Source organism: Danio rerio, chromosome 12, assembly GCF_049306965.1.
Source record: "Danio rerio strain Tuebingen ecotype United States chromosome 12, GRCz12tu, whole genome shotgun sequence".
NCBI classification, from domain to species: domain Eukaryota; kingdom Metazoa; phylum Chordata; class Actinopteri; order Cypriniformes; family Danionidae; genus Danio; species Danio rerio.
Genome location: NC_133187.1, coordinates 17,742,565 through 17,767,073, shown reverse-complemented (window position 1 = coordinate 17,767,073; position 24,509 = coordinate 17,742,565). Strand labels below are relative to the sequence as shown.

Here is a 24,509-nt window from a genome sequence, read left to right as displayed (position 1 = left end):
ATCTGTTAATTAAATGAATGTTGTGTCAGAACTGAAATGTTGCTTTTTGCACTAGGGTATAAAATATATCAATTGAAATTGCTAATCTGAAAGGCCAGCAGGCTATAGTTTGCAATAATGAAAATTTTCAGAGGTGCCCAAACTTTTGCATAAGATTGCGTATTTTAAAGTTTACATCATATGTACATCATCAAGTACATGGTGTTTCAGATGTAGTCAGATATGCTTAGTAGTTTCATTCATTCACTCATTTTCTTTTTTAGCTTAGTCCCTTTATTAATCAGGGATCGCCACAGCAAAATAAACCGCCAACTTATCCAGCATATGTTTTACGCAGCGGATACCTTTTCAGCCACAACCCAACAGTGGGATAAGCTTAGTAGTTTAACGATTATAATAATCCACTCACAATGTGAAGCGTCTGGGTACATATCCACTAAACTTAAAATGTAAAATGTATTGCCACAGTCACAATTAACATGTTTCTGAAATTGTTAAATACATAATTTAGCACTATCCACTTGACATTTTACTGTGAAACTGCTGTGAAATGAATTTAAAGGCAAACAGTACATTTTTGCAACCATTTTAAACATTACCTAAACATTCCATGAGTTTAAATGTAGACAGAGTCATGCATTTTTAATAAATATGGGTTACAATGAACTCACTGGAAGGGCAGCAGAATGCAGCGACCATTGGCACAAGCAAACTCATTTAAGTGGCATGTGCGGTTGGGGCAGTTGTGCAGCTCATCTGCAGCATCTACACAGTCCTTCTCACCATCACAAACATAACTTAACGGAATACAGCGAGGAGAGCCAGGGTACCAACTGGGGCATGTGAAATCACCAGGGTTGCAAGTCCTTGATCCTGAAGTACAAAACAAAAGTAAGACTAGCAAGTAACATGTAGATTGATTTGTTGGTTTCTATCATAATATAAAATACACAACAGTCCTTACCACACTGCAGCTCCTGGGCCTCATCACTGTTGTCTCCACAGTCATTGTTGCCATCACATACCCATGATTGCTGAATACAGTTTCCATTCGCGCAGTTGAACTGCTGAGGGCTACAAGTATAAATGTGATCCTCTGTGAAATAAAAAAAAGGAGGAGTATTAAACAGTGAGTCCAGTCATCACTTTCCAGATTTAAGTAAGTGGAACATGTACCGCAAGTGGGAGGCTCATCTGTGCCATCCAAACAATCTGAGATGCGATCACACACCCAAAACTGGGGAATACACTTCCCACTATCACAGCGGAACTCATCTGCAGAGCACGTTCGTCCAGCTGTTGACCACAGACAGCACAGGACATGTTAAAGAGAATATTGAATCAGAGTTGAACCTTCTGTCATCATGAAGTCTGCAAACAATAGAGAATTTGTAACTCACCACAAAAGAGTGGATTTTCATCACTGTTATCCCCACAGTTGTTATGGCCATCACACAGGCTGCTCGAAGGAATGCAGATGTTGGTGGTGTCACATTTCACTAAGCCAGGTGCACAGGTTCGATCCGCTAATAAATTAGATGAAATATGTTAAATACACAGGAGAGAGCGGGAACAAAAGTAACATTTTTCATAAAAACCTAATTATAAAAGATTTTTTTTTTTTTTTTTTTTTTTTTAGCCTGGACATTAAACGTTGCCAGGGCTTCAAGAAAAGCCACTTTGTTACTTTTGTCCTATGGTAAAGCACACTACTGTATATATACTACTCAAATAACATACATTTTAAATGAAAAAAAAAAAGCTTTTTCCTTATTTGACCTCAAATTACATCGGTATGATTTAACAAAAATACAATAATACAAAATATACACAAATGACAAGCCAAATAGCATTATTAAGTGACAATACAGTAAGTGACAAAACTTGTAAAATATAAAGATTAATGCTAGTCCAAAATATTAATTAACACAAAAAGAACCATATACTTGATGACGAGATATTTAATTTATTCTTATTCTAAGATATTTGTCAGATTTTTATCATAATATGCTCTTGATCTCTCAAGCTTCTACATTGCTACACCTACATTGTTACTAGCTCTAAAATAGTTTTTTGTTATTAGCAGAGGCTGAAATCGGGTTCTGGGTGGGCCTACTAATATGCAGAGCACTGCAGTTAATAGAGTAAGAAAGAGAGAGATTGACTGCTTGTGCTATATTATTTCTGCATTTTGTGTTTATCTTAGACTTTTAAGTTGTCATAGGTTGCCATAGCCACTTTTTGTATTAGGGTTATGTATAAAAACCCTTGTGTTTCAGAGTATTTGTGTTTTACTTGTTGAATTTAATATTAACTGGTTTATTTTCCTTTTCATTTTTATATTAATATATGTCCAATAAATACTCCACTGTATTTTTTACAATCACAAAACTCTATCAATATTACATTTGGATACAATATTAATTCCCTAAATATTAAGAACAAAGGTAACTTGTACTTAAAAGGGAATCCTATAAATGTCATAACATATAATGTTATTAGATATGTATAGTTAAGCAAACCATCTAATTACCCTAATCTGCCTAGTTAACCTAATTAACCTAGTTAAGCCTTTAAATGTCACTTTAAGCTGTATAGAAGTGTCTTGAAAAATATCAAGTAAAATATTATTTACTGTCATCATGGCAAAGAGAAAATAAATCAGTTTTTAGATATAAGTTTTTAAAACTATTATGCTTAGAAATGTGCTGAAACAATCTTCCCTCCATTAAACAGAAATTGGGAAAAAAACAAACAAACAGGGGCGCTAATAATTCAGGGGGGCTAATAATTCTCACTTCAACTGTGTATATATATATATATATATATATATATATATATATATATATATATATATATATATATATATATATATATATATATATATATATATATATATATATATATATATATATATAGCTTGTGTATTGCTACTTAGTCTTATTAAATGTATCTTATATCTAACATAAAATGAATGTCTCAGAGTGCATTGATTATCATGCAGTAATAATTATGCATCACATCAGATTCTTCTTATTTTTCACTATCACATTTATTAGATTCATCATTTAAAATGTAGGTCTTTTAAGTGAATGGAGGAGTTTAGTTGGTTTGTTGCTTGAAAACATTTCATTATCAAAACTGTAGTACAGCTGTTTTGGCATGCTCTGAGTGAGAGAAAATGAACATTCATACCGACATTTAAACTTTCAAACAGTACTCTACCATCACCAGCCAAAATCAGGTTGCTCCACTGCTCGCATTACTTATGTGCTATAAACGCGCCTCAGTTTTTAGACTTAACTTTCCAAACTCAGTTGCCTGAATGGTTACTAGATCATTCTTGGTTGGATGAGATTGCTATGTATGGCAGACTCTCCAATGATGTAAGAACAAGTAACTGACATCGCAACACAGTCTAGCTTCACATCCTTAACGCCTGAATCCCAGCATCACAGCGTCCACTCCTGAGCCCTCTGTCTGCCCTGACACATCCAAAGAATCCATCTCTGAGCCTCCCTGCCTGTATTGATACAGTCACATAATCCCTTAACCCTGTGTGTCTGATATGGATGCAGAGATCAACTCTGTTCCAGCAGATTCACCTTGGTAGTGTCTTTGAGAATTTTTATTTATTTGTCATCACAGGTTTATTTATTCACTTTTCAGCTTAGTCCCTTTATTAATCATGAGTCGCCACAGCGGAATGAACCACCAACTTATTCAGCATACTGTATGTTTTACGCAGCGGATGCCCTTACAGCTGCAACCCATCCCTGGGAAACAACCATACACTCTCATTCACACACATACACTACAGACAATTTAGCCTACCCAATTTACCTGTAACGCATGTCTTAGGACTTGTGGGCGAAACTAGAGTACCCGGAGTGGTACAAACTCCACACAGAAACGCCAACTGACCCAGCCGAGGCTTGAACCAGCGACCTTCTTGCTGTGAGGCGACAGCACTGCCTACTACGTCACTGTGTCGCCCATCACAGGTGGTATAAATTAATTTCTCTAAGTAATGCGGAAAAGATATGTCTTGAACTTCTTTTTGTGTGTGCCTCTCTAAAGAAAATTACACACCTTAGAATGTTCCTTTTCCAGTCAGAATCAAGCGTTTAGGTTTAATACCAAAATAATATATAATTAATAAAAAAAAGATTGAACTGTACTCACGGCAGTTAACTTCATCTGTGGTGCCATTGTCTCGGCAGTCATTGATCCCATCACACACGTAAGCTGCACTGATGCAGCGTCCGTTAGCACAGGTGAATTCTGTGGAAGGGTTACAAGTAGGGAAGGGACAACCATGCTCGTCGCTGTTATCTCCACAGTCATTAGTGTAGTCGCACACATAGTACAGAGGCACACAGCCTCCATTATCGCAGGTGAATTCAGTTGGTGAACAGGTGTGAAAAGCTATAGAGGAAACATTAATGGTTATATTTTTAATCAATAAAGACAAAACATATGCAAACTAAATGAAACAACTGTTAAATTGCTAAAGTCACTTACCACAAACTCGTTCAAGCTCATCAGACCCATCAAGGCAGTCCCTGTAGCCATCACACTTGAAATTCTGAGACAAACATCTTCCATCCAGACAGGTGAACTGATCTGCATGACAACGTTGCCCATTGTCAGGGATGCAGTCTTTCCCTTCGTTGGCCAGATACCAGTTACCAGTGCTGGGACACTGACACTCTGGACCAGCTGGACCTGAGATTAAGTCATAAATGAAACCATGAGAAGCTTATCAAAAGGCAAATGATGTCCAAAAGTTTGGGAGTTAGTAAAATGGCAAAATAAAATGTATATATTTACACTCTTACACTGTTAATATGTTGTATTATAATTTTACTGATCAACATACAATAACTTTCCTTAGTTTGGATCCCCTTTAACACTGAATACGGACTATTATCTAATCTCAGAAGCCACAGTACACACCACAGACACAGCTCCTACAACAAACAGGTGCAAGGATCCACTCATTTCCTGTTGACGCTGACACTTACAGCCACAGTAATCTCGTAGCTCAGCCTGGATAGAGTCTGACCAGGTGTGATACAACATAAGTTCATGCAGGGTTATTAATTATGAACTGTACTCCTAGGTTTGATGTGACTGTTTCATTTTCCTGCACCAAATCTGTCTTTATTAACACTTTCTCTACCTGTAACATGTCAGCCAAGGACATTTCAAAATTCTCTTTGTCCATTACCGAATTCCCTGCATGTCACGTATTGTACAAGGATACAGTCTTTTAAACGATCTAACCATCCGCGTATCTCAACAATGTCTCTGTTGGCTTCATTCAGTCCTTTAACTTCTACAAGTATGTAGGCTTTCCTTAGCAGACTGAAATCATCCTGGGCTTTCTGTTGGTCAACTCCAGCCTTGATTGTACACCCTTGAACTGCATCTCTAACCTCCATGTCCATCCCTCCACCTAAGCTTCTCAGTCTGTCAGCTCCGCTTTGGCTCCTTACTCTCTCGACTTCACCCATTGCATAAACTTCCAGGCCTTCAGCTGTCTTTCATCCCTGCAACCCTTCCACTTCCCTCCAGCTGTCTCAATCTTTAGCTACACACATTGCACCCCAGTGGCTCCACCATAGACATCCATTACCTTGATTCTAGATCTTTAGTTTGACCACCGTCTCTTAGGCTCAGACTAGATTTCTAACCTAAATTTTTCAGCAAAAGTCAGTTGCCCTATCACCTCCATTGTCCTGACTCTGCCTAATATTTTTGAAGCCTAATATTTAACCACCATAACTCAAATTTTTCATGGGCCTGTATTATTGTTTTCCTACTCCTGGCTCCGTTACGGTCACTTCAACTTGTTTTTAATTATCATATAATTCCTAAATTTTCCCTCATCCTTAGGGTGCCAGCTCTGCATCCTCCTTTCTAAGACCCCATCTGACATCCCTCCTCAGTCAGACCTTTGTTGGTAATTTTGGGTCTAGTTTGTCTTGAGTTTGTCTTGACTAATGTTTCAGCTGGATTTGCAACATTTTCCTGTTCTACTTCCCTCTTTGCATTTGACCCCACTGGGCCTGCACAAGTCCCGCAAACTTAACAAAACAAACATCATCTTGGGTTTTAGTGGAAGAATATCCTAATGCCTGTACAAGGAGTCTCAGATTTACATGTTTGATTAGGGGCTGGCTTTTTTTAGGTTATAAAAGTTCTTTGTTTTAACATTAAAAACTCACTTTTTTTGTATTTAAAAACCATGCTTTTTTAAAGATTATGTTCTGAAAGTGTGTGCCAAGCACTCTTGGCGCAGGAAATTAGACTGACCTGGGACACAAACATGGCTGCAGCCTCCATTGAACAGCTGGCAGGGACTTGAGCAGCTTTCTTGCCTACTGGCAGAGAAGACGTGAATGTCATTGGGTCTATATTGGAGATCAGTGGCCATTATAGTTAGGCCAGAACCATCATCCTTGCTGGCACGGTACACAATCCTTGTGTTCCAGTCAGTCCAATAAATATCCTGCTGAAATACTGTCAGAGCAAATGGGTACTGTGTCTGGGTAAGAATGACCTCCCTGTTTTCTCCAGTCAAAGAAGAACGTTCAATCTTATCCCTGTGAGTGACAGAGTGAAACATGAATTCTTTCAGTATGAATGTTTGTTATAAGTCTTTTGTCTGACTGCACTAAAAATGATGTTAAAAAATAATATTAGGTTAGTATAAACTCACAGTGTTGAATCAGCCCAGTACAGAAGTCGCTCTTCATAATCCAAAGACAGAGCATTAGGCTGAGAAAGACTTGTGTTTATGACAGGGATTCGGAAGTTTCCACCAAGTGTGGCCCGTTCAATTTTAGCAGGGGATCCCCAGTCAGTCCAGTACAGGTATCTAAATGAGCGAAATAAGTTTTTGAAATGTGTATGTATGTAATGTGTGTACATTTTTTATGATTATTGCCCTTGATGCCTTGCCATTTGTATTATATAAAAGTCTGGTAAATGTAAATATGTGTACATATTTTCTAAAATTGCATGGACTTTTGTGCTTGTATTCAACTAAGTAGAATCAGCTACAGAATAACCTACTTCTGGTGAGATTCTGTATATACTGTGTACATGGACTTCATGTGAGGTTGTGACAGCGGATTTGGAAATGACAGAAATTCATTCCTTTGGTCACATTACAGTGATAACATGGAAGATATTGTATATCTGGTAGTATATTCAACTTTCATTCAAACTGCACATGCATTGGAAGTAAGTTTTGAACCAAATTTAGTACCTACTGTATGATATAAAGTATGTGATTTCAGACTTTTCAGATTTTTGCTTTCTGCATTCAAGAGCACAATTTCAACAGTTATGGTCCAAATACCTATTAAGATGTAATAAGCACTAGAACTGTCATGTTAAACAGATACAGATTCTAACACCTAGGCTTCTACTGTCCAATTTGAACACTGCTCCAAAAGTTTATTATTATTACTAATGCTGAAAGTAAAGCTGTTTTCTGTATTAATCAATTTATTTATTTATACGTCGGTGTGCAACAAGGTTCATACTGTAGATTAGGCCTCTCTCTTTGGTGCCATTGTAAAAGTCCTAATTATATCTTACCCATAACATGGATCCACTACAATAGCTCTGGGACGGTCACCATGTGCAATTAAAGAACGGTTTTGGCCATCTATTCCCATAGACTGCACACTACGATTGTAATAATCTGTGAAATAAAGACGCTTGTGGACCCAATCATAGGCCAGACCTTCAGGATCATCAAGATCTAAAAGATGGACAGAAAACAGAATTCGTAGACATACTGTAATTGGCTGATTAATGCAAATTTAGTTTGAGAACATAAAGGGATCAGACTGTACCACTGGCAATGGTGACTGGTGGGCTAGTGCTGCTGGTGGTTATGATGTATCCTATTTTACTCCTGCCCAGCCCCACGTACTGAGTGAAGAACACTCTTTTATCCTGGAAGTCAAACTCTATGGCTAAAACACCATAACCCATGTTAAAGGTGGGAAATGGGACACTGTGGTCCTCCGGGTCCAGTCTCATGCTGCTCACACTATAATCTGTTGTGAAGATCAGGTACTCATCCAGGCCAAAGCCACATGAGACTCCATTGCTCAGCAGAGAGCCATGGGCACAGGCACATTTGGGCTCCTGCTGGTCGGGCAATGCAAAACAAAACTGTTGACAACGCCCATTGTCATCATGGCAAGGGTTGAAACCCACCAGGTTGGCAGAAGTGGGCTGAACATGTGAGTCAAACACTGCAACATCTGTCAGATCATCAATGCCATCTCTTATCACCTCAGGTGTATCTGTATTCCCAGGTACCTTACTGGCCTGGAAGAGTTTGCCCAGTTTGCGATCCACCCACAGCATGTACTCGCCAAAGATTGCCACACTATATGGTGCAGGGTACCGACTACCGAAGCGTACAATCTCCCGTTGAGAACCATCAGGAGCCATTCGAGAAATCATATCCAGTGTGTCATCAACCCAGTACAGAAAGTCATTGGTGTAATCAATTGTAAGGCCTCGGGGGGATGAAAGGCTCTCAGAAGCAAGAACTGTGCGATTGGTACCATCCAAAAGAGCACTTTCAATCTTAGGGGACTGACCAGCATCAGTCCAGAAGAGAAGACGTAACTTGGGGCTCACAGCAAGATCTTGGGGACGATCTGCTGAACTTTTCAGGAGGATCAGTTGAATGCTTGTGTTCAAACGTAGCACCTCAATGTATGTCTGAGTGGTGAATTTGTTAGTGAAGTACAAGTTTCCTGACATAAAAAACAAATAGTTCAATACATATAAACACAGAAAGCCACATTCTTCAAGGTGTACATCAATTTCACTATTTACTGCAATTTGTTGCAACTTACCTGCAATCCAGTCTACCGCTAAGCCCTGAATTCTTCCATTGCCCAATTGACTGATGACTGTAGAATAGCGTGAGCCATCCGTCTTTGTTCTGTAAATGCCTCGGTATGATGAGTAGGTGCTGTTATCAGTCCAGTACAGGAATCCAGAAGCAATGTGCATGTCCAGCTTGTCAATAATCGAGTATGTATCTACATAATGAAAGTACATGATATTTTGTTGTTGACAATACAGTTCACAATGTTATATCACAGGACCTACTTGCAACTAATTATACTATTTGGTTAATTATCACAATAAAGTGCCTTTGATGTCCTACAAGATTGAATCAGTCCTTTATAAACAACATAATACAAAATAATGAAATTCTGATGTTTTAATAGAATTGTTAAAATCTTTACACATATGCAGGTAGAATTATAAGTATTTTGAAATGTGTTTTTTGCCAATTATTGCAATATTCTTTCATTGAATGGATGTGATTAAAAATTAAAAATAAAAGATTTTAAAGTATTTTTATTGTCTTTAACAATTTATTTGATAAAATAAGTCATTTTGATAACTTTTATTTTGTTGTCATAATATTATTAATCATTTTGCATGTTTCCTTTATGTTGCTGTTTCATATTTTTTCTCATTTTGTGTTTGAAATTGAATGTTTTCAAGCTTAACATTTCCACCCTGTCATGGTGAAATATTAATTAATATTAAAAAATTAGAAATCAAAAATATAGCTTTTAAACTGTGTACAAAGAGCTGATATACCGTAGGGAGACACGTTACCAGCTGCAAGTACAACATGTTGAATAAATGCTATCTTTAGCCAAAGATGACATGAAATGTCATGTTAAAAATGACATGTCCTCCATGTCATTGTCCACCCTGCTACAAATCCTTCCTTGGCAGGAAGGACATACAGTATGCATTGTTTTTGACACTTATACTTGTATTTGGAATTTATCCATGACAGGGTTGACAGTATTTGAGGTTTGTTTACTGTTTGTCTGCTTGCAGATTATTTATTTAAAAAAAGAGCTTGACCAACATTAATTTCTTACAGCATAAGCTCTAATTAATACAACAACTATGTGGTTGTATTTTTTTTTATCTGACATCTCAAAGGAACTTTATAGTGATAATGACCCATTTATTGTTGACACTTTTTGTTGCTAAATAGGCTTTTGTGTGTTTTATTTTTTTCATACTTTCTCATACACAAATAAATAATAAATCATAAATGTTCATTAAAGCAAAAAGATCGCCATAATCTTTGGAGTTTTAGCATAGTACTGTAGTTTTAAAAACTAAAAGGATCAACTGCTCAGCAAAAACTGCTGTAAACAATACTCACTTGCCCCTACAGGAACCATGGCCTCAGAGTGGTCAGAGCTGTTGATGTGGAATCCTCTTATAAATTTGGAAGATGATACTATGGCGTAAGAGTCGTACTGCTCACAGTGAGATCCATCTTGAGATGGGATAAATCCTGTTGTGCAGGCACATGTTTTCTGTCCTTGGGGTTTAGGCAGACACAAGTGGGGACATCCTCCGTTGTTTGTACTGCAGGCGTTGGTAGTGCCAGCAGAATCTATATTTAATGGATTGATTGTTAACTGAACGTAATCAATGTTTATCATTTTTTTATGACACCTTTGACTAGTCTTTGATTGTATGGAGTTGAACAATATATTCATTATGCTGTTTTTTCCCCAAAAAATACTTGTTTTTGATAGGTAAAATCTAGTATTTAAAAGTGAAATATCTGTCATGTCTAACCGAAATGTTGCACTACTGTCCATAACAATACTGTTACAATTCTATTCCAGTCTCTCCATTGAATATTTTTTCTTATCAACATGTTAACAAATATACAGTTTATTGAGAAGAGTTAGTACAACATTGTCCTTTAATTAAAATGAAGTGTAAAGCTTCACTCACTGTCTCTGGCATGCACTTTTACTGACCGCAGCCCTGCCATACTGCTTCTCATCACCACCATATCTGCACCCGTGTTCTTGTCCACTCTCTCAATGACCTCAAAATCAAGGTCAGTATAATAAAGATAGTTTTGGTAAACAGTGATTCCCCAGGGGTGAGACAAGCCACTAACAATGGTCACCCTGCTTGCCCCATCCATAGTTCCGCACTCAATCTGTCAATCACAAAGAAAGAAGCTCAGCCAATATATCAAGATCATAATCTATTATTTCTCCTAATAAATTAAAAAGTATGTACATGCTTCTCACCATTCCTGTTTGATGAACACCCCAGTAGATCTTCCTGGCCTCTATATCTGCAGCAATGAATTCAACTTTCACCAGGTTACCAGTGTAGAGGTTTTTGACGTTACCACCATCCATGTCTGCACTTGATATCTTTGGCGGAACTCCACTGTCTGAACCTCTGTCTGTCCAAAAAAGTTTCCTAAATTGTAGATAATGCCAGTGCATTAATAACTAATAAACACTTGCAAAGAAATGGCGTTGTAGTAAACGAAAATGTGTACCCCCTGGCTGGATCAAGAGCTATTCCTATTGGCTGTCCAGCTCCTTCTGGCTTTCCAGTGTTTGTGATGATAGTCTTTCTGTAATGTTGGGATCCATCAACCCTGATAACCTTTTAGGGAGAATAGCAGCGAAAAAAGTATGAAACCATACACAAGCAGTTCATATTTAAATGTAGTAAAACTGATACAGTATGTAGCATGTAAATTTTTCTATAGTAAAGTATAGTAATGAACAGAAGATGTTATTCACCTCAATGGCCTTAATAGTGGGATTGGTGTAGTACATGATTCGTGTTATCCAATCAAATGCGAGACCAGAGGGGGAACCAATAATGGCAGCTGGTGCAAACTGAGTTCTATTGGCCCCATCTGTCTTACTTCTATAAATTGCACCCTGTAGAGAAAAAAATTCCTTTAGTTTCATGATAAATAGTAGAATTTTTTTCCTAATTTTATTGTTTTTCCTTTTATATTAACAAAATGTTTTCTAATAATTTGTTGTTTATCTTCAGTAGTATTTTGCATCACTAATTTGACCGTAGAATACTGTCTGTTTATGAGGTTATGAATTAATCTAAAACAAGATCTTGAATGCTCTGAGACTGATTTACTCACTGTGCCTTGCACCCAGTATACAAACTGCTCTCGATCATCAAAATCAATATCTCGACCCTGGGTAATACCGGAAATTGGTGCCATGGCATTGTTGGATGTGTCATTGGGGTTGAGAGGTATTCCCATAATCACTGTATCTCTGACAACCATCAAGAATGGTGTTTCATCTAGGCAAAAAGCATCGTTGAGTCATGTAAAATGCTATGTAGAACTCGTTTGGTGCAGTCAATTTGTCAAAACTCCTTTAGTACCTTTAGTGCAAGTACGACCATCACTGGCAAGGATCCAGCCAGACTGGCAGTCACATCTGTAGTATCTGGGTCTTAAGGTTGATAGCAGACACAGCTGACTGCATGGATTGTTCTCGCAAGGATTAAATGCTATATGGAAATCAACAGACTATGTTAGTCAAGTGAAAAACTAACAAATAAAACAGCAAGACGTCTTTTAATTAAGAACTGGCATAAAAGGTTAACCTATAGGCTGTTTAATGGGGTGATCCATTACAATTCCCATGCACTGATAAACACCGGTCAGAAGAGTGGTTATGTTTCCCCCATGAAATTTATTAGTCCTCATGATTTGGCTTGTGTAACTGTCACTCCAGAAGATGTTGTCTTCGAAGATGGTAATGCCATGGGGTTGTTGAAGCACCTGCAGGTACAGATAGAACAGAGTGAAAAATTCAACACAGATGAATTTAGTCTGTGACCTTGTATCTGATAGTAAAATATAGGTAGATCCGAACTCTTACTATGTCACTCGCAAAGACTTGATGCCTGTTTTTGCCATCATAGTCACAGTAGTCAATGTATTTTAGGTAGGCATCAACAAAATATACTCTTCTAGTTGTGTAATCCAGTGTAAGTCCATTAGGCCAGTATACTTTGCTAGTCACAATTGCTCTTCTTCCGAGTCCATCCATACTAGCCTGTTCTATACGAGGGTTCTGACCCCAGTCTGACCAGAACATTAAATTAGTACTGAAAAGAAAACAGAAAGGAATTATCATTATATAATTATTATATGACTATATACAGCAAAACTACTTTTGCAGTATCTCAACGTTATTTTTTGTACAAACAATAGCAACAAATAAATATGTATATCCAAAGTGCATACTGGTTGCGGGGGTCTAGAACCAGTCCACGAGGGCTTGTGACATTCTTTGTAATCAGAATCTTCCGAAAGTGGCCATCCAGAGTTGCTACTTCAATGTTTTGCATGACAGAGTCGGTCCAGTAAATGTTTCTACCCACCCAATCCACGGCTATGCTTTCAGGTACCATCAGGCCCGAAGAAAACACCTAACATACCAGCATCATCACAATAATTAATCCTAAATTGTAGTTGATTATGATATATATATGTACACGAAAAGAAATACACCAAGACAACTAGACCAATCACCTACCTGCTTTTTATCTGTGCCATTCTGGAATGAACTATAGATCATTTTGTCAGATGAATCACCCCAGTAAACTCTTTTATTTACATTATCAAAGTCTACAGCAACAATGCTCATGCCGCTGACTATGGGACTGATGATCGGTGGCCAGAAGTTGATGCGGTTGCCGATGATCTGACTGCGTCTGGCCACCAGAAGTAAGGCATTTCCTGGGCCTAGAACACAGGCAAGACATAGACAAGACATTAGCCATCCTCCAGCTTAAAATGTATGTCCGAGCTGTTTTAACTAAAAAAAAAAGTGTACTGACTGATCATTAAATATATTTAGTGTGTTTGTTTTGATTTGTCTCAACATGGACAGCAGTTTGCATTTGTATTAATGAATGTATTTTTTACTAATATATATATTATTCATTGCAATTGTACCCCAACAGTCCAAAGACATGAACTATAGGTGAACTGTATGAACTAAATAGCCAGTGTATGCATGTGAGCGTGAATGGGTATTTCCCAGTACTTGTTGCAGCTGGAAGGGCATCTGCTGAGTAAATCATATGCTGGATAAGTTAGCGGTTCATTTCACTCTGGCGACCTTTGATGAATAAAGGGACTAGGCCGTAGGAAAATAAATAGATTCAACCCAGGCTCATTCTGATTACGTACCCCTATATACATTTCTGGAGAAAGCAAAATATGTCATTTTTAAAATATGTTTTTTTTTTTTTTTTTGCAGTTTTTGTTTTTGTAAATCCACTAGAGGCCGCTGTTGACAGACTGACTTACTGACCGACCAACTAACCAATACCAATTTAACTAAACGTTAAAAAAAAGTTAATAAATGCTGTACACTGTTGCCAGCCACTCACTGTAATGGTTCAGTTACACCGCAAAAAATGCTTTTCTTACTTAGATTATTTGTCTTGTTTCTAGTCCAAACATCTAAAATAAAATAATCTTACGTCAAAAGAAAAAACAAGATTAATTTGCTTACCCCATTGGCAGATAATTTTGCTTGTATTAAGGAAAAACTGACTTAATATTGGCATATTATTTCTCAAAACAAGGCAATATGTTTTGCTTGTCTAAAAAATGCTTCTTGATTTAAGAAGTTTTAGATATTTTGACTAGAAACAAGACAAAAAATCTAAGCAAGAAAAACATTTTTTGCAGTGTACAGTAATTAACTGGCAACACTGCTGCCAGTTACTTACTGTAACCGAACTTTTACAGTGAGTAGCTGGCAACAGTGTTGCCAGTATTCTACTGTAAAAAAAAAACCCGGTAAGGTCTAACAGTGTGGGCCTCAAAATGAAAAGGATTTGGATCATATTTTTAATGTCAGAAAATTTTAAAAGAGAAGCTTTTTGTCTTTATATCACTCCAATATGACTGTGGACACACTATACCTGCAAACAATCCTGTCCAAACAGCTTACAAAAGATGATTTTCATCATGGGTGCCCTTTAAATGTCCTAGCTGATCAATGGCCTAACTTTTCTTGATTACGTTGGAATGTCAGTATACTTCCTAGCCATACTGGCCTAGAAAATAGAAACTGTTGGTCTTATTACACAATAAAACTACAGAAGGGTCAAGTTTTAAATAGTAGGATTATCAAAACTTTTTAGTGGAGCAAGATGTTAAGGGTTTAATCCAATTCAATGATTTATCCTAAGCTAAAACGGCTCCCGCCAGACCTAAAGATTGGCTTAATAGATTTAAAAAAAAAATGGTAAAACTCAACTGTTTAACTCTAGGGAAGTTGTAAAATGAGCTTAAATTAAAGAAAGGTAGAGTGTTTGTTTAAAGCACTATGGATTTGTTAGTTGGAGCAGTGTGCACTGGCCTTAAAACCATTGAGTTCTTGACCATTCAATTAAAAAAGCAGCTAGTTTTACTTCAACAGGTTTGACTGTATTCATTGTTTGATGTGTAATTGAACAATCATTCACAAAAATGTTGCTTACTGGTGGCTCTGCATGTACGTCCATCAGGTTCCAGCTGGTAGCCATCTTCGCAATAGCAGCGGAAGGAGCCACGCTCATTGAAGCAGGTTTGACTGCAGAATCCAGGTATGAGACACTCATTTATGTCATCGCAGGTCTTTGAGTCATTCAGCAACTGGAATCCTGGGTCACAGGTACACTGAGCTCCAAATGGACCCTGAATACAGCCATGACTGCAGCCACCATTATTCACCTTACAGTCATCTTCATCTATAAAGATATAAAATGTAGAAATATTAGATTGTTAACATGGATAATAATGGGTGAATTTAGTTTATCCAAACAACAGCAGAAATACTCACTGCAGATGGGAGACTCATCAGCTCCATTTGGACAATCTCTTTGACCATCACACACCTGGGCATTCATGATGCACACCTGGTCTGTAGGACACAACCACTGACCTGATGGGCAGCTGAATGGTGGAGTGGGGCAGTTCGTTTCGTCGCTCATATCCCTGCAGTCATTTTCCCCATCACACACCCAATTCTTGGACACACAATTCCCATTAGCACACTGGAACTGCACAGAACTACAAGTACGCGGAGGGCAGCCATTATGCTCATCAGAGCCATCCACACAGTCCGGATGGCCATCACATTCCCACTCTTTCGGAATGCAAAATCCATCAACCTGGCACTGGAACTCATTGTCATGGCACAGACCTGGCCTACGTGTGGCTGCACAGAAAATACCAGTTAGGAATTATCACCAGCCTTATTTAATTAAAAAAATAATTAAATTAAATAAAAAACTTAATTTTTGTACAATTTAATTTTGGTTATTTTTATTATTACTGAATGACAAAAAATAATATTGAAGGCATTAAATTTCATTTTGACTGAAAGTTTAAGCTTGTGATTTTTTGTGGAAAATATACAGATAAATTTCTTATTTAAAAAAATAAGCAATTAATTAAATATTAAATAAAGGCTGATTCACTTCCAAATAGAAGACATGAAAAGACATGAATATGAAACTTACGACAGCCACTCTCATCTGAGTGGTCCTTGCAGTCATAAACCCCATCACAGCGGTAGCTCTGACTCACACACTGATCTCCGCTGGCACATGCAAACTCATATGTTCCACAGGTATACACTACCCAAAACACAGAGCATCCATGTTAATTAAAATCAGAAGGAAACAGCAGAAGCAACAGATCTTTTAATCTCGTAAATTATTGACAAAGATTTATGTCATATGCATTGATTGTTGAATGGATTTTGAGATGTAAGTGTTTGTCTTTGAAATAGAGGCAGATGAACAAAAACCTGTTCACTGGAAAAGTCCTGAAAATTAATTTATCATCTAGGCTTAACTTACCGAATTGATGAAAGAAGTATTTTTTAAAAACATACAGTTTATTGCTATGACCAAACTAAATCAGAAATGTATTCTCATTTGTGTGGCATACTTTTGTCATTTAAATTCAGAAGTCTTAGCATTGCAATGAAAGGTAGGAAAAGCATATGCAATTTCTAGTATCTCTTTTTACATCCCTCCTCCTTCTAATTTGCTATATAAAAATTAATATAGCTTCACTGTATTTTTTTGAAAGCAAATACAGTACTTAATATTTAAAATCGAATATAATATGTGATTATTATATTTATTTTATATTTATTTGTGCATTAAATATTTCATATTTAGAAAATATTTAAAAAATGTGACAAACAATCCTTATACTGTAAAAGCCCAAAAGTTAGGATAACTCAAACAATTTGAGTTCAAATAGTTTAAAATCAAACCCTAATGAGTACTGCGAACTTAATCCATTTTAATTAACGAAGCAATATGAGCACAGTAAAACCCAAATGAAGAGAACTCAAACCAACTGAGTACTGTAAACCCCAATAAGTTAATAAAACTCAAACTGTTTGAGGAAAATTATTGCTACAAACCATTTGAGTTAAAAAAATGAATCTATATGAGTACAGTGAACTTACTCCGTTAAAGTTGAAATAATAAGCCATTTAATTAAACCACTGCTCTCAACACTGAGTTCAAAACTCTTTTCAAAGGCGTAGAATTAATTTTCAGACAATTTTGAGTTAAGTACACTCATTTCCAATAGTATCTGGATGCAGCCTTTATGATGCAAGCTGAGATTGCATCTCTCAGCGATGTAATGTAAGACATAATGCACTCAATGGAGTGAGTGACGTCACTGTGATGGGTATAGGGTGGGATTAGATGAGCCCATTAAAAACCATTGGATGCAGCTCAGATTGCATTGCACCAGGTCAGCATCCAGATCCCTCTCCTCATTTCATTTGATAAAGTTGACTGTTGGGTTTTACATTGTATTAACTAATTGTTTAGTGAAAAAACATTTGCAAATGTGAGATTACTTGTACTTTTATATTAATAATAATTCCAAACCAGCCTGTGGCTTGTGTTTAATGGCACTGTGCCGCAGTATGAATGGAAAATTAATAGCTGAATGATTCAATGTGCATCAGGGCAACATCTCATTATAAATTCCAGTATCACTCAGAATTAAATACAACTTTGAGGATTGTGTGCTTAATAGACCATTTGTATATGTCACATCTAAGTAATTATTTAGCAAAACAAAAATTGTAACAATAACCTTTTGAGCAACAACTGATTTATAATGTCTAATGCAAACATTTGAGGACATGCATTGGACCAAACAAGCATGTCACTTGTATAGCTTTGAATGGGGAAAAGTGTAACGGTCAATATGGCTAATGAACGTTTCACTGGGGGAGAAGCTTGGACCAGATGTTTGCTTTTATGACAGTTTGTGTGGTCAACAAACACACTGGAATCTCAGTGAATACTTGCTTCACAGGCATAAAAAATATATCCACATAAAGCCTAAAACCTTTACTCAATGAACCAACACTGGTTTTGTAATCTGTATGAAACAAATGTGAAGTACAGTCCATCCTGTCAAACCCACATCACATGACAGCAAAAACTCAAATGCCCACAAACTTGTAAACAAAGAGTCGCTGTCATTTCTGGAGATTCAACATTCAGACCGAGTTGTGAATTACTTTAGGAGAGCAGCACAATCTGACAATGCATTTTCCAGAGGATGATAATGTGTAGAACGGTCAAAATTGGGGTTGGTGTCATGATCTTGTTCCTTTTGAGTCCGCATGCTCATTAGCTTGGGTAACCATAAAAAAAAAAAATGTTCATTTTGTTTGATTTGAATGTTTAGAAAATACTTATGAGACAGTTGTTGTATAATAGTATTGGTAATTCCAATTATGTAATGTAATTATAAGTTTGGCAAACAGTTTAATGTTTTCCCATTCAGACAGAATGCCCGAGCATACTGCCCGAAAGTGTTTTCAAAGATTGCCAACGAGTGAAATGACTTGCCTTAAAAAGACTTTGATTGGACATTACAAAAATGAGCTACTGCATCTGTATTCTTTAAATTGAATGTTGTCAGGAGATCATCTTGCAATACTTGCTTTGTCTAGTAATTATGACTGTTTTATGTTGATCTGTGCTCTTTTGAGGGCAGGCTAATACTTTAAAATCTAATCACTTTCTTACCACAGTCCTTCTCATCTGAGCCATCCAAACAGTCCTGGTCTCCATCACAGACATATGAATTATAGATACAGCGGTGATCTGGACACAGGAAGAATCCAGGCTGGCAGGTGGTGATACTGGAATCTGGAGCAAGAAAGAGGATTAGGACATTATATATTAACTTAACTTAAAATGTCGCTCTGTTATCATTGTCTTCATGGGCATTCCTAGTTGGGCTTCTGAAAACTATTCTCCAAAATATCGTTATCCATAACTTATTTAATGACCCTACAGCCACCACTCCTGTAAAACTCACTTTTGCTCCATAGACACATAAGTCCAGAATAGAAAACAAAAACAAAGCATTCCGAGTAACTTCAGTGGTTAAACTGTATAAAGTTTCAAGAACACTTTTGTGCACCAGATAACTGTAAAAACTTTGATTTTCAATGTCTTCTGCATCAGATCAGGGTGTGCCATGTGCAATACAATGCTTGCTTGTTGCACCGCTGACTCTTATGGCAATACATCATTACTGCCCTTAGTAAACATGCATCCTGATGATGTGATGTAAGAGTGAAGATGCAGGCAAACAGAGTGGTATTTACAGTTTTTTTTTTTTGTTTTTTTTTTTTTTACAGAAGCTTTATATGATTACATGAACCAGACGACATGAAGTCACATGGAATGTTTTGGCAATATATTTTTGGTCCTTTGTTTGCACTTTGACACCATTGATGCCTATGGAGGGTGAGAGATAGGGCTGGAACAATAAATTGATCAATTGCCAAATGAATCGAGAAATGAGACATTTTCTGAACATTGCGACTCTCTCTTGAGTCAATTTTGATCTTAGCTTTTACCACCAGAATGTACCAGAACATACCACCTGAATTTAAAATATATATATAAATTGTGTTTAAATCTTGTTTAAAACAAATTACAAGTGTTCATAGTGAGCTGTTTACATGAATTCCATGGAATAAAGGTTGTGGTGCAAGTACATTTGACCACATACAGTACATGTCTGAAACAAGCACGTAAGCATTCTAACACTGGATTCACATGGGGCTTCATCGTCAACACTTGACAGAAGGCGTGTCTGCAGTTGGGGCTGACGAGATGATCATAGCGGTGTCAGCCAATGACATTAGTCTGCAATCGACTACTGTCTTAGCTGGTGTATTTGCATAAAGTGATCTGATTGCCTGACTTGTTATTTAAGGGACTGTTTCATATTTAAGGGACTGTTTCTTATGGGTTTATTAATCATTCTTTTTTATAAATGAATTCAAACTTAGTTTATTCAAGGTGCAAACCCCTTGCTGCACCTTCAGCAAAACTTCTACTACGTGCAACATGATGACTTTCATGAACATTTATGAGTGTCAAAAGTTGTGGATCTGTTCAGCAAAAGATTTGACTGTGTGTCACTGCATATCAAACGACTAAAAATAATACTAAACGATATAGCTAAAAGAATCTACACTGTATGGTATAGTTTCTTCTGTTAAACTAAACAGTTACATTATGGCGTATTAGGCATGTTTCACGACAACCATGCCTCGTGTGAGAGCACCCTTATTCATGCTAACTAAAAGTGTAGAATTAAAAACTAGCCTAGAGCGACATGTGCTGCAAAAACTAAAAAAGTTTAGAATTGATTCCAAAATGAATCGTGATGCATTCCAAAAATCTCAGAATTATTGTCCTATCCCAGTGGAAGAAGCGTCAGGTGCAAGTGATTAACATGTGAAGTCAATGCAAAGATGCAAATAGACATCCTGCAGCACGATACGTGTGAATGGTGCGGCGCGAATGACATAAATTGCGTGAATGGTGCAGTGCGAATGGCGAGGCCTGTTGTTTGTGTCTCGGGGGAAAATCCTCTTGCCTACACCAAAAACAGTTCATCAAACTGGGCTCGGCTTAGTCAGAAGCGCTGCTGAATTCTTCCATCACCCAGGTTAAGTTTCTGGAGGATTTTATAAGCTCACAGAGCTAGTGCATCTCTGAAAGGATTTAGTGGACTCAGACATGGTTCCAAATGAATCGAGGCTGTTTTTCAGCCTTTATAAAGCACATAAACACAACTTTTTTCTCAATAAAATCCATGTCAGCCATTTAGCAACGAAGCTGGAGTCACCGTGCAGACAGAAGCCCTGCCCATCACATTTTCAGATTTTCATTCGCGAATAAAGCGAGTAACTCAACATGAGTAAACTCAAAATGTTCTATTTATACACAAATAGCGTGATTTATCCGCACGTTCCGCGTCTGGTGTGAAAACAGCATCAGATTTAATCTAAAATATCTTAATTAGAATTCAATATGAATGAATTGGATGGCATGGTGACTCAGTGGATAGCACTGTTGCCTCACAGCAAGAAGGTTGCTGGTTCGAGTCTAGGATGGACCAGTTTGCATTTCTATGTGGAGTTTGCATGTTCTCCCTGTGTTTGCGTGGGTTTCCTCTGGGTGCTCCGTTTTCACCCACAGTACATAGACATGTGCTATATGGTAAATTGAATTAACTAAATTGGCAGTTATATGAGTGTATGGGTGTTTCCCAGTACTGGGTTGCAGCTGGAAGGGCATCCGCTGCTTAAAACATATGCAGGAATAGTTGGCGGTTCATTCGACTGTGGTGACCCCTGATAAATAAGGGACTAACCCAAAGGAAAATGAACGAGTGAATGAATGAAGATTTCAGGGGATTGGAAAAAACTAATTTGTATTTTTGAGTGAACTTAAACTTCTGTTTTAAAAAACTCCTCTTCAATACTCACTGCAATGTCTCTCATCAGAACCATCACCACAGTCATTAAAGGCATCGCAGACCCACGTTTTCGGGATGCAGTTTCCATTGGTGCAAGCAAACTGGCTAGATGAGCAGGTGGTTGGACCACGTGTTGGACAGTTAGTCTCGTCGGATCCATCGCCACAGTCATCATGCCCATCACAGCGCCATCTAGCAGGGATGCAGTGCTTGTTACCACAAGTGAATGCATATGGGGAGCAGGTTGCACCTGATTAAAAAAGAGGAGGAAAAAGATGTTCATAAAAATGTTACAGTCTAGGTCAAAAAATGTATAAATTAGATATGCCCATGCCCCAAAATAAGAACACTTGTTAATAATAGGGCACTTCCAGGAGGAGAAAGAGAGGGGAAGAAGGGGGTCAGGGAAAATTACCTTTGACAGAGACCATAATTTCAAATTTAATATAACATGTTTTTGGTTTTTGATTGTTTTATTTTTAAACTACAACAATTTCAACTGAGATGTTTAAATTAAATGTTGTCAATGAATCTTTTTTGTATTGTACAAAAAAAAAAAAACATTGTACATTCTGTTACACCACAGATAGAGGACAAGGCACAAGACATCAGTCAAAAATCAAGCCAAAGGGAGGTACAGCTTAGTGTTGAGTGTTTGGCATTGAACTTAATTGTTTTATATTAAGGATTGTTTATATTTTCTACTGTAATAACTTCATTTAAGTTTGTTTAATTCAAAAAGTAGCCTTTTAAGTGCACGAGATGTGACTTTTATGCATGTCATAGGTTAAATAACCCTTCACACTTCTGTAATAATTTCATCTGAAGATGCTGCAAACAGTGTATTTACAAATCTTTGGTTTAAGTTAAGTTTCCCCCTATGCAAGGTTTTGGTACATACAGTACATACCTGGAAGAGTGCAGTTGACTTCATCAGTCTTGTCAACGCAGTCGTTTACACCATCACATCGATAAGTATTGGGCACACAGCGACCTCCGTCACAAGGAAAGGCATAGTCTCCGCAGTTATCATCTGGAGGGGGCTCAGAGTCATCTTTCACACAGTCTCTCTGGTTCTCCTGCAGCTTCATGCCAAAGGGACATCCACACACACGGCTGGATGCAGGTGTAGGAAAACAAAAGTGGCTGCAGCGTCCGTTTGGAATCATATTGCATCTGCTTTTAAATACTGTAAAAAGTACAATAATTTAGTACAGTATCACTTTACAGTACAGATCACAGCAATTCATTATCACTTTGAACATTAAAAAAAAAACTAAATAAAAACTTGTAATATGAGAATTAATCTAAATCAATTTTGATATTGCTTTGGTGTGCATAAAGTCAAATATATCAGAGTGAGAAAGCTCTTGTGGCATCAATGAAGAAATAATGTTTATGTATATTAAATAAATTTCTGTTTAACGGAGAGAAGATTTTTCCCCAATTTCTGTTTAACGGAGAGAAGATTTTTCCCCAATTTCTGTTTAACGGAGAGAAGATTTTTCCCCAATTTCTGTTTAACGGAGAGAAGATTTTTTGAACACACTTCTGAACATAATAAGTTTTAATAACTTATTTCTAATAACTGATTTATTTTATCTTTGCCATGATGACAGTGGCGCAGAAGGTAGTAATGTCACCTCACAGCAAGAAGGTCGCTGGTTCGAGCCTCGGCTGAGCCAGTTGGCGTTTCTGTGGGCAGTTTGCCTGTTCTGCTCTGGTTTCCCCCACAGTCCAAAGACATGTGGTACAGGTGAATTGGATGGGCTAAATTGTCTGTAGTGTGAATGTGTGTGTGTGTGTCTGTAGTGTGAATGTGTGTGTGTGTGTGTGTGTGTGTGTGTGTGTGTGTGTGTGTGTGTGTGTGTGTGTGTGTGTGTGTGTGTGTGTGTGTGTGTGTGTGTGTGTGTGTGTGTGTGTGTGTTTCCTAGAGATGGGTTGTGTCTGGAAGGGCATCCGCAGTGTAAAAACATGCTAGATAAGTTTGCAGTTCATTCCGCTTTGGCAAACCCCGAATTAATAAAAAGACTAAGCCGAAAATAAAATAAATGAGTGATGACAGTAAATAATATTTTACTAGATATTTTTCAAGACATTTCCATACAGCGTAAAGTGACATTTAAAGCTTTAACCAGGTTAATTAGGTTAACTAGGCGAGTTATGATAATTAGGCAAGTCATTGTATAATAATGGTTTGTTCTGTAGATAATTTAAAAATATATATAGCTTAAAGGAGCTAATAAAAAAATAATCCAAAATACTCTCCGATTGCAACAAACCATACATTAATGAAAAAAACTTCATATGATGTATAATTTGATAAATAAATCTGGTTCCACTTTATATGAAGTGTCCTTAATAAATATGTACTTATGCTGAAATGAGTAATTCTTTACAATGTACTAATTGTGTAAACACATGTTTTACATAATGCGTATGCTTGATTAAATACCTGATATATTCCCTAACCATACCAATATTCCACCTCGATAGCACAGTACATTGTATTTATATTGTGATGCAAATACATCGTAGTTAAATCCTCTTAAAAGAGCCCTTATTTTGGATTTTTGAAAATAACCTTCCATGCACAGCACTAAGTGAATGAAAACATTCAGCTGAGGTTTAAATCTAAAAGATCACCTTGTTTAAAAATATTGATTCTTTAACAGATTATTTGACTCAGAGTCAAATAAATGAATCTAGTTGGGTTCGGATCTTTTGTTTGATCGCATCATCATCAATAAGGTACATGACCATATACAGTATGTAC

At 37.1% G+C, this 24,509-nt stretch overlaps 1 protein-coding gene across 1 annotated transcript in view; it reads right to left on the bottom strand.

Annotated features, from left to right (window-relative positions):
* Positions 1-24,509, bottom strand: part of lrp2b (low density lipoprotein receptor-related protein 2b) — a 96,876-nt gene that overhangs the window by 52,013 nt on the left and 20,354 nt on the right. Inside the window, exons 21-48 of the mRNA XM_021480278.3 lie at positions 22,644-22,922; positions 21,744-21,983; positions 18,976-19,098; positions 16,417-16,533; positions 15,735-16,112; positions 15,394-15,642; positions 13,431-13,639; positions 13,139-13,323; positions 12,771-12,999; positions 12,493-12,670; positions 12,268-12,396; positions 12,017-12,183; positions 11,652-11,795; positions 11,402-11,511; positions 11,142-11,319; positions 10,834-11,047; positions 10,247-10,483; positions 8,898-9,086; positions 7,875-8,795; positions 7,615-7,780; positions 6,728-6,886; positions 6,322-6,611; positions 4,525-4,728; positions 4,186-4,428; positions 1,401-1,526; positions 1,177-1,296; positions 965-1,096; positions 672-873 (exon numbers count right to left, since the gene is read on the bottom strand). Of these exons, the coding sequence (XP_021335953.2) occupies positions 672-873; positions 965-1,096; positions 1,177-1,296; positions 1,401-1,526; positions 4,186-4,428; positions 4,525-4,728; positions 6,322-6,611; positions 6,728-6,886; positions 7,615-7,780; positions 7,875-8,795; positions 8,898-9,086; positions 10,247-10,483; positions 10,834-11,047; positions 11,142-11,319; positions 11,402-11,511; positions 11,652-11,795; positions 12,017-12,183; positions 12,268-12,396; positions 12,493-12,670; positions 12,771-12,999; positions 13,139-13,323; positions 13,431-13,639; positions 15,394-15,642; positions 15,735-16,112; positions 16,417-16,533; positions 18,976-19,098; positions 21,744-21,983; positions 22,644-22,922 (6,118 nt within the window). The remainder of the gene's footprint in view (positions 1-671; positions 874-964; positions 1,097-1,176; positions 1,297-1,400; positions 1,527-4,185; positions 4,429-4,524; positions 4,729-6,321; positions 6,612-6,727; positions 6,887-7,614; positions 7,781-7,874; positions 8,796-8,897; positions 9,087-10,246; positions 10,484-10,833; positions 11,048-11,141; positions 11,320-11,401; positions 11,512-11,651; positions 11,796-12,016; positions 12,184-12,267; positions 12,397-12,492; positions 12,671-12,770; positions 13,000-13,138; positions 13,324-13,430; positions 13,640-15,393; positions 15,643-15,734; positions 16,113-16,416; positions 16,534-18,975; positions 19,099-21,743; positions 21,984-22,643; positions 22,923-24,509) is intronic.